Source organism: Phaseolus vulgaris, unplaced genomic scaffold (genome assembly GCF_000499845.2).
Source record: "Phaseolus vulgaris cultivar G19833 unplaced genomic scaffold, P. vulgaris v2.0 scaffold_15, whole genome shotgun sequence".
Taxonomy (NCBI): Eukaryota; Viridiplantae; Streptophyta; class Magnoliopsida; order Fabales; family Fabaceae; genus Phaseolus; species Phaseolus vulgaris.
In genome coordinates, this window is record NW_027174084.1 from 96,282 (window position 1) to 107,153 (window position 10,872).

At 30.4% G+C, this 10,872-nt stretch overlaps 2 protein-coding genes across 2 annotated transcripts; one reads left to right on the top strand and one right to left on the bottom strand.

The window, feature by feature from the left end:
- Positions 1–2,938: 2,938 nt before the first annotated feature.
- Positions 2,939–7,532, top strand: LOC137817038 (uncharacterized). The gene is made up of 8 exons (XM_068620251.1): positions 2,939–3,126; positions 5,586–5,718; positions 5,886–5,933; positions 6,105–6,165; positions 6,250–6,384; positions 6,505–6,672; positions 6,822–6,946; positions 7,067–7,532. The coding sequence occupies exons 2-7, from the start codon at positions 5,639–5,641 to the stop codon at positions 6,918–6,920; spliced, it is 591 nt and encodes a 196-aa protein (XP_068476352.1). The 5' UTR covers positions 2,939–3,126; positions 5,586–5,638; the 3' UTR covers positions 6,921–6,946; positions 7,067–7,532.
- Positions 7,028–7,452, bottom strand: LOC137817056 (aquaporin TIP1-2-like). The gene is made up of 2 exons (XM_068620280.1): positions 7,213–7,452; positions 7,028–7,117 (listed from the first exon to the last, which is right to left on the bottom strand). The coding sequence occupies exons 1-2, from the start codon at positions 7,450–7,452 to the stop codon at positions 7,028–7,030; spliced, it is 330 nt and encodes a 109-aa protein (XP_068476381.1).
- Positions 7,533–10,872: the final 3,340 nt, after the last annotated feature.

Sequence of the window (10,872 nt, forward strand, 5' to 3'; positions counted from 1 at the left end):
ATCTGTATGAAATATTAAAATAAATATATAAACATAATACAAATATATCTAAAATTTAATTATTATAATGTTTCAAATTATCTCTCTCTTCATAAGACTTGAAACATTTACATAAATTTTAAAACAAAATTTCAAAAGAAAAATAAACATTTTCCATTATCCATCTCCTCACCGAGAAACTTTATCACCTGTAACATCATCTGCTCCCGTGTAAAATACACGATCATCACAGATCAAAGAAAAACAACCACAAAACAAAACAAAGGGTAAGCTAGATATTTTTAAAACTTATAACACAAATGAGTTTAAACATCAACATAAATTCATCATTTCTCATGCATTTCACATAATCATCAAGTGTCTATCAACAATTTCAATATTCATCTTTCTCATGTCAGACTTCTACTGACTCATAACACATAGACACTTGACTCTACTCTCGGAAGACTCGTGCGTTGACTTAGACTCAGAGATCTGCACCTGTCATACTACATCACTGTGAAATCCACACAGCTATGCGCATAATTAATCTCAATATCATCTCTCTCCTAGTATGACAGGGTTAATTCATATAACATGTCAAGTTAATTATCTTTCAAACAACTTACCCATTCATATGAACCTCCTTCGACTCTCACCACCTGAATAACTTCATCTATATGATTCCATTATCTCAGAAGAGTCAGGATATCTCCTTCTAGACGAATTCCTAGTCAATGCACATCCTAAACAATCTTAACACGGTATTTTCTTTCCTGAAAATACTATGTCTTGATTAAAATTCATATTTTGAACCTCAAAATATCCACCATCAAACAATCAAATCATACCAATGTTTAAAATTTCCAAAATACACAACAATTCATTGACTAACATATAAATGTCTAATTAAAGAGATTTTCAATTAACTATACATGAAATAAAAGTTTACATACTTTATAAGAAAAACTACATATAAATAAATAAATCAATCTTTTAAAAACAAATAAAAATTAGTTTAATATATTTTATTTTTATTTTTTTTTATTTTTTTAGACTTTAGCTTGAGCTAGAATTCGCTAGCTTGAGCTAAAATCCACCAGAGAGCACCCAGAATTTTAGCTTGAGCTAAAATTCGCTAGCTTGGGCTAAAATCCTCCAGAGAGCACCCAGAATTTTAGCTTGAGCTAAAATCCTCCAGAGAGCACCCAGAATTTTTCTAGCTTGAGCTAGAACTTGCTAGCTTGGGCGAAATATGCAGAAAAATTCTGCATAACTTAATATACCTATCATATTATAAATCAACATCTCATTCGATTCATAAATTATAAATCTACACATTACATTGGTAGTTCCTGTTCAACATGATACAATCACTCTCATTGAGTTATTATCTCCATTTATACATATATATGATTTCTAATTCTACAACCATTTAAATCAAACAACCAATTCTCAATCACAACACTTTCAATTTCAATCAAACTACAATCTACTCAAAACAAGAAATCTTGCAACAAAATTTGGAATTGGTGATCACGTCACACTCACATTCAAATCTTCTAACCTAGGTTCTATTGAAGATTTTAAACTAGCTTCCCTTACCTGGACTTTAGCAGATGCTCACTAAAAGCTCCAAACCCACCAAAAGCTTAAGGATACCATAACCTGCACCACAGAGTCGTGATCACAAATATAATTACATCACTAGGACCCTGAGCTAACATAGACTAATTCTGAAGATAAAAACCTCACATGCAAACTTAAATTAAAAGGCAACCCAACCAGATCAAAACTAACTCAAAGGAAAAAGAGCCAAGAATGAACTTACTCTATCTAAGATTTTGATCGATCAATCTTGTAGAGTTCGCTGCCATGAGTCCAATGACAGACTCTGATCATCAAACTGACAAAAGAGGAGGTCAAAATCTAATAAAGAAGGGAGAGGAAAGGAAAAAGGGAACAAAAATGAACATACTCTATGAAAGATTCTGATCGGTCAATATTGTAGATCTCGCTGTCAGGAGTCCAATGGTGGACTCTGATCGTCAAACAGAGGAGCGAGGAGGTCAGGATTGTAGAGAGAAGGCAGAGGAAAGGAAAAAGGAGTTTTTAGAATGAAACCTGAATAACTAAATTTCTATTTATATAGCCTTTTCACTTTAATAATAAAATATTCATGTGCCATTTTAATTGTACCATTTCTACTCTAAGACTATTTTTCTCGGTCCCTTACCGACAGAATCTCATAGATAGTTTATTCATGTTTACGTAGGTTGTTAAATTTTGTAATCTTTAAATTAAATTGTCATGCTATGTATTTTCCTTAATGTCAAATTTTAATGTTCTTCCGTTTTAACTTTTCGATTAAATTTTTTTAATTTATTAAAAATTCAAAATAATTTTATTATATTAAAACCCAAAAAGTTATATTTAATTTTTTAATTATATATAAAAAATTAGGTTATTTTTAATTATATATAATAAAAATTATTTTCTGAAAACTTATTTAGTTAAATTTTTTATAAAAATCTAATTTTCTTTTATTATATATATATATAAAGTTATAATAGTAAATTAAATTTATCTAATTTTCTATTATTATTATTATTATTTTAAATACTGAAATTTAATTTTCTTTAATTATATACAAAATAAAGTTATAATAATAAATTAAATTTCTAATTTTATATTATTTTTATTTTAAATACTAAAAAATATACATCAAAATTATTATATATTAAAATATTTAAAATACAATTATTTTTAATTTTATATATTATTATATATAAATGTAGGTTGAAATCATATTTTCCAATATAAGATTTTTTATTATTATTTTTTAAAATATTTAATATGTTAAAATGTATTTTATCTAAATCAAATGTGATTGGCGATTTACCCATTGCGAATAAAGAATTTACCCATTTTTGGAATATAAAAAAAAATACACTACTTTTTGAGAAACAAACCGCACATAGACCTAAAACGTCCGTTCGTAGGAGAATTCGAAAATCAGTCTCCCACCACATACTCACCACATCTGCATTCCTACCGCGTGAACCGCCACACTAACCCATTCTCCATCTGCTGCTCCACATAACCTCCTTCCGCCTTTGCTCTACCACGAAATCGTTTCTCTGCAAGGTAGGTTTTGCGATTTCGTTTCTCTATTTTTTTGCCCAAACTGCATACCGATTTTCTGCGAAATTTCGTTATGCGCATGGTTCTGAGTTTCTGCTAGCGCGATTTCGTTCCAGTTCTCCATAACTCGAGTGATGGTAGGTTGGATTATCGCAGGATCAGGATCAGTTCTTACATAATTTGCAGATAGGTTTCTGTTTATTCTATACATTAGATCAACAATCTAGTGGTTTGTAGGATTATAACCCTGTCTATATTATGTTTATGATCTTCTTTTTGTGTAACACTCTTAGATAAATTGCATCTGTTCGTATGTGTATAGTTTTGAAATGGCTCACCTTTCTGATGTATGCTCATGTGAGATGTATGGTTATGTGGGAATTTTTATCAACCATCTGCTATAACCAGACCACATTTACTGAAACCTTTATTAAATTTTTAAAGAGAATTTCTTGAATTGGTTCAATGTGACCACCGGCATTATATTGGCAAAGCAAGTTACCAATGTTTATGTTTGTTTGGTGAACTTGATTTTGGTCTTTAATTGATTAATTTCTTAAATTGCAACATTTCAAAGAATATTTAGAAAACTATCAGTTTTACAAGTAATTTGTTTTTGTCTTGAATTGAATTTGGCAAAAGGTTTAAATCTCACATTTGAAAAGTAGCAGCATCTCCTGTACATGATACTACGACTTACTTCGCAAAGAGTTATCAGATTGAAATTCTGGTGTCTAACTTCTTTCATTAATTCTCTCTGCTAGACTTGTTATAGGATTTTCTTTACATACTGAACTTTATTTTTGAAGTTTTGGTTTTCAAAATTGAATGTCTATCTTCCCTGTTGATTAATGGATGACTAACTGTATTGTCTGCATGTATTTGTTGTTTTCACATATATAAATGTTTATGCGTACAGAAGGGTCATCATGTCTTCTTTCACTTGTTGAAAATCTCTTTTTTATCCATTTTCTCCTGTAAACCTTTCTCAGCTGTTCCTCTCACTGAAAGCTAAAGATTTGACCAAATTCTTTCCAATTCCCGTTCTGTCTCTTTAGTTTATTATTATTTGTATATTATTCTAATTCACTAATTAATTAGCAAGATTATGAGCATATCTTGTGGTAAAAGTGAAAGATGATCACAATAATTACAAATTACTGGTTTGGATTGGATTGGATGGCAGCCATACACCACCATTAAGGGTACCAAAGTGATATTCTTAAATCAGATGTCACAATCAAGGTCCCTTAAACTTGCTGCGATAGGATTCTTCAGGAGCCATTTTACTTCTGTTCTCTGTCATGCAAAGTTTTTGTCTCATGTCACTGTTTACCTCTTTCTTTTCCTTTCTCAATTCCTTATTTTGTTGTTTGCCTATTGAATCTTCCAAACAAATTATTGCTCAAGATTCACTAACTTGTTAACACTTTTTTAAGTAAATACCCCTTGCTTGTAACATGAGCTATAATATGAAACATATTGGATGAAACTAATTACTTATGTCCATTAAGAAGTTCAGAAAGTATTATTTGCATACACTGATGTCTTTGCATACACTTTAATTGCTTTTATAATCTTTATTGGATTTGATCTTGCACCTTTCTTCTACAAAAGATAGTAATTTTCATGATATTAAACCAATTAACACCACCCTTCGGGTATGGAGTCATATTCACCATACCATCAAAGTCCAGAGTTTATTTATTATTATTTTACAATATTTAAATATTATTATTATTATTATTATTATTATTATTCGTTTTGTAATTGTGTGCTTTGTTTGATTAGAAACAGACCATCTTCCTTCCATGTTAATTGATAATTTGTTGAGTTACCAATATGTCAAGTTTGTTCACTATCTTTCAATAGTTGATAGATGTTCCGATATTTGATTTAAAAATAAATAAATTTGTTTTTAAATATTTTTGCATCAATTACCATTTTATAATATTTAATTGTTGGATAATGTTAAACTAATATTAAAAAAGTTGGGACCAAAATTTGCTGAGTTAAATGATAAGTTGCGGCCACTTATTGAAACAAATACATTATTGATGTTCTCTTTCTTTGTTTCTTTTTATTTAAAGGGGCTAAACATTCCTTTTCTATTAGGGCCCATATTGTGGGTCATCTGTGTTCCACATTCAAGCCCAAGTATGATAGGGTGCAGAAAGTCTTACTAAGCCCAAAATCTTTAATATAAAATAGGGCTCCTTCTCTCTGATTATGAATTTTGAGTTCAACCGCTGAATTGTAATTGGAAGCATCAATTTAAGCTCCATTGCGTTCAATTTTGTTTTATGCAGTTTCTTTCCCGCAATCTTTATACTGTTGAGATATTGAATTTTTTTGCTTTATTACCAATTTTGGCTTCTATTCATGTCGTAGCTTTCTTTTGAAAAATTTATGGAATGTAGTATATTCCTTCTCAGACTGATTGAAAAGGCTTTTTTAATTAGTTTGTTGGGTCGGAATCGCTTAACACTGAGCCGGTGAACATTGAAAGTAAATTATGCCGAGTAGGAGCAATGTCAAAACTCCAAAGATGGATGGGAACAACTCAAGTTCGAGCTTTGCCTCTCTAGAAAATAAGTATGCAACACTCTCCCCTTATTTTGCGACTATATAGATGTATGTATGAATTCCTATATGGCTCAACCTATAACTTGTTAATAGTTTGTGACTTTTGTTCAGTGTTCTGTTGTTAATGTTTTGTTGTTTATTTTTATTATAAATTCATTTTTAAAATTCTATTGCAGTTGTTATGAAGGAGAGCGTCTCACCAATATGCTCCAATCGATCCGTAGGTAAGATACATTTTTTCACATCTTATTTAGTTTATTATTCTTCAAACGTGATTTGATCCACAAGACCATTGTTGACTGAAGTTGAGGCGGTGGCCCGAGAGAATTTTAACCGTTTAAAGAGAGAACTACTCAACTACTTTTCACTTGATCTGACCTTATTCTGTTGAACAGGGAGATCCAATCTGCAAAAGTTTCAGATGGAAATTCCTTGCCAGAGAAAATATGGTTAAAGGTTAGGTTTATGAAACTTTGGACATTTAGATATGTTTATCAGGAAACATACATTCTCATGTAAAATTTCTATTGCTTCTTGCAGCAACAATTTTCTATCGGGGTCAATGATGTAACTCGTGTCCTTGAGCGCATGAAACCATACACTGAGTTAGAAAGGTCAGATCAGATCTTTCCTTTAAGAAGCAACAACAATAAAGGATCTTCAGTTAAGCTTCAGGTTGATTTCCTCTGTTTTACCTTTATAGGGGCTGCAACTAGCCAACCACGAAAAATTAGATTCTTTGTTTATGTTGATTCCTGCAAATTCTAATGGTTAGCCTCAATATTGTTTGTGCAGGCTGTGCTGGTAGCTTCTGACTGTAATCCACGATGGTTGACGAAGCATCTGCTAAGTTTGGCTTCAACCAGGAATGTGCCTCTGATCTTTGTTAGAGATAATAAACACGGTTCCTTGAGACTAGGTGAACTTGTTCAATTAAAAACTGCCATTGCTATCGGAATTAAGGTGAGATCTTGGCATCACACTACGTCTATATCATGTTTCTTTCTGCTATTTTTATAAAAATAAATAAAAGATGTTCTAAGTTTTTTCCCAAATTTTTTTGGATCTTGGTAGTCGGAGTCTGACTGTTCTCCATGTTTCAATGAATGCAGATTAAAGAAAGCAGCATAAATAAAATTATTGAGGAGGTTATTCAAGATGATAGATTTGAACTTCCACCTAACGGTCAAACTTCAGCAAAAATGTTTTGATGTGTGAAAGGATTTCTGTCACAAATGTAATTATTTTGTTACAGATGTCATTTAATCATAATATATTGGATTTATAAACAATACTATTGGTCTCACTCTTAATGTCGTTATGTTTTTCTTACTTGGGAATGGGGATGAAAATGCAGTAGAACGTTCCCTGCTCCAACACCAGAAGAAAGTGCAAATGGAGATGTTTCCTACAATGTAACATACCATACATATGCCTCAAATTAAACACAAAGAAAAAGGACAATTACATGTTGAAGAAAGTGAAAAGAGTTGTGTTATATACCATTCCACCAGTGGCAAATTTAAGGAGCAAGCAAGCAACCACAGAGCCAGAGCCAGCAACTGAGTAATCCATAATGTGGCCTCCAACAAAGGCACTGAAACTGATAGCAGGGTTCACATGACCACCAGAAATGTTTGCACCAACTGAGACAGCAACAAAAAGTGCAAATGCATGTGACAGTGCCACTAAACCTGCTGGTGTTGTTGAATCATTGTTTGTGAGTTTATCTGCCAAATACATGTTTAATATTCATGCATTCTCATTGTTCAGAATAACATCAACCAATTATATATAAACTATGATATGCATGATTTTGAAAATAGTTTTTAAAATTATTTCATGCGTGTTCCTATCATTGTCGTGCTTACCCAAGCGCAAAGTTCCAATGCGAAGGAACATTGTTAACAATTGTGTGTAATTTGGATTTGGTTTACATCCTCGAAAAAAAGTTGTATACGCTTCTACATCCACTAGAGAGTGTAGGGAAATGTTGATAGTTTTGTTTGTGAATAGAAAAAAAAAAAAAAGGTTGCATACACTTATTTTTTTTGTTTTTCATTTTACTCTTATAATAACAACCTTTTATTCTATTAAATTATTCTGGACATTTCGTAATTTCATAGATAACAATTTTCAAATTGATTTAAGAAACATTTTTTAATTTCTTTCTACTTGGTCCCTATTGAATATGAATATCTCTGGATAAACTCACATACCCACAGTACTTTCCACTTTCATTCTCACTCTTCTTTTTCTTTCTATGTTTTGATTAATCTTTTTAAAATGCTAATTTAACCTGTCTTATATCTTATGAAATTCTAATTGAAGTTTGTGAGTAGATGGAGGGGAAGGACTTAACATATCATTCCATTAATATATCTTTATTGATTGATTTATGCATTACTCTTTAAAAATGGATGTCAAAATGAAAGTTAAGAACGAGATCTATTATCATTTTCTGCACGTTCTCGGAAGTTTAAAGTAGGTGAAAAGTCTCTTAATTTATGGCCTATCATACAATTTGTTATATAAATAGGTAAATGTTCTTTTCCATTATGGATAGTGATGGTATGACCAATCATTGTATGTATGCTCTGGACCAAGTGAATATTATATCTTTTTTCGCTTTTATGTTAAGTAAAGATTATTATTTTGTACTCAACGTGTCCATTGAAAAGAATGGAAAAGGTTAGAAGATAGTTTTTGGTTCAAGATCTCCATTCTGAGACTTTGGTTCATGTTACACGTAATAAAATAAACAATGTAAGTAATAAGAGCAAATACTTACCCTATCTTATTCTATTATTATTACATAAACAATAAATTGTATGGAACATACAAAAATATTATAAGGTCTCTTTTCTTTCCTTTTTTATTCTTTTAAAATTCTGTAAGTTCCTATCATAATCTTCACTGTAATTTCAGGCAGAAAAATATTCTGGTTCCATATATGAATCAAACAAGATGGTTGATACCATTTTATTAGGTTTGTTTAATATGAAACATAATATTTCATTAGGTTTGTCTAATTAGTATTTTAGTATAAATATAATCACATTCCTGAACCAGATGCAGTAAATCTTTAGTTATTTCAACTGGATAGAATGTCATGATGTATGAGAAATGTTGTGTTCATTATAAGATTATGCTGCAAAGTTATTTTGCCAAGAAGACCAGTAATAAATTATGTTTATTTAAATATATAGTTTATTTAAAAAGATGAAATAATAATTTTATTAAAATTAATTATTTAAAAAATATATATATTTTTAAAGGAGAAATTAAAAAAGAGTTTTAACTTAGCATAACTACTACTCATCAATAACAATTAAATATAAATATAACTTTTAGAAATTGAGAGAAAATGATGAAGGAAAATGGAGAGAGGAGTAAGTCTTGATGAATAAAAGAATTTGTTGAATTTAGATTTTGCAGTGTTACGAAAGATATAGTTTAGAACTAGCAGGATAAAATATAATGGTATGGATAAATTGGAAAAAAAATACAATTTTGATACAAATAAATATTTTATTATTGAGGTTGATAGTAAGTTAATAGTGATATTCCTAAAATTATTCATATGTTTGTTTTAAAATCTTCTAACTAATTTATCTTTTATTGCCTCAAACTTCACAAAATCAAGCTCATCCATATCACATTATTTATCCACTTCATATAATATTTTACTCCAAAATTCATATTTCATTTATATATTCCACAATGACTAATGAAGCAATGATACTAGTAACCACAAAGTAATATAATATTTGATATTGTGGTACAATTATACTATGTGAGTATGGACTAAAAAAAACTCCACAAGTTTTACTTCTAGATTGTACTGTCAATAATACAAATTTAAGTTTTGTAATGAATTATGAATTGTCCAATTTAAAAGTGAAAATCAACTTTTGGATTGTTCAATTTGAATGTAAAAATAGTATTTTGAATTGTAAAATTCAGAAACTAATTTTTATTTTCAGTTTGCTTAATTTAGAATACTATTATAATTTTTAAATTGAACAATCCAAAATTCACAAATATTTTACATTTAAAATTTCAAATTGTATAATCTACAAATAAAAACTGTTAAATTAAACTACAAACTTACATTCTCTTCCTTTATTATCTTCACTTTACCACAAATAATGGTAACCAATATCCACTCCACATTTCTAACATCACCACCAAACACCATCACAAATATGAAATGTGTACAAACACTTCAAGAAGTCACAACATCACAACACCAAAACCAACAATCTTCTCCATTACCATTTAATACTACAAAGACAAATTTATAATTTAAAATTTATAGAGGTGCATGTGAAAATTATGGGGTAGAGAAAGAAATGACCTTGACTGGGATGGTGTTTAAAGACAGCAAAATTAGTCCAAATGACAAAAGAGTGTGCACAAGAGGAGACTACTTGGGCTTTATTATGGCCCATCTTGGAATATCAAATTATATGGGCAGTTTATTCCTGCACCCCTACATTTTTCTTCCTGCACCCCACAAGGTTACGCAAAGACAAAAGTGTCCCTATATAAATTGTACATTTTTTTTATATTCCGGATTATGAAATCTTGTATATTTTTGGATTGGCGCTTCTGGTAAATTTTCGGATTTGCGCATCTGGCAATCTCACAGATTGATGCTTCCGGTAGTACATGAATGATAGTGTTAATCCAAAATAAAAAATGAAAAATATTCTTAATTGAAAAAACCATTCCGGATCCGTCAATCCGTAATTCAAAATATGCATTCCAGATTCAGAAATCCATAATTGAAAAAAATCATTCTGGATCCACCAATCTGTAATAGAAACTAGGCTTCCGGATTCAGCAATCCGGAAATCAATAATTTATGTTGCTACTGAAACACCCCTCATTCGGAATGTAACATGATTCACTTCCGGATTGATGAATCCGTAGCACACTTCCAAATTCCGAAATTGTAGAAGTCAGTTTCGGAATTTACAAAATTGTGGAAGTGCAGGAACAAAAATGTAGAGGTACAGAAAGAAACTGCCAATTATATGTTGTCATCTCCACAAAACATTGAAAAGGGTATTCACAACTTGCATCAGTATTGGTTAGGAGGTGTGATAGAGACAAGCACAACATTTATTAAGTGACCTTGTTACAATAAATATGCAC

Excerpts from the sequence above, each read along its gene's own strand:
- LOC137817038 (XM_068620251.1), top strand. The coding sequence starts at position 5,639 with ATGCCGAGTAGGAGCAATGTCAAAACTCCAAAGATGGATGGGAACAAC. Across the intron at positions 6,385-6,504 it reads GATCTTCAGTTAAGCTTCAG|GCTGTGCTGGTAGCTTCTGA; the intron begins GTTGATTTCCTC and ends TTGTTTGTGCAG. Across the intron at positions 6,673-6,821 it reads CCATTGCTATCGGAATTAAG|ATTAAAGAAAGCAGCATAAA; the intron begins GTGAGATCTTGG and ends CAATGAATGCAG.
- LOC137817056 (XM_068620280.1), bottom strand. The coding sequence starts at position 7,452 with ATGTATTTGGCAGATAAACTCACAAACAATGATTCAACAACACCAGCA. Across the intron at positions 7,118-7,212 it reads AATTTGCCACTGGTGGAATG|GAAACATCTCCATTTGCACT; the intron begins GTATATAACACA and ends GTTACATTGTAG.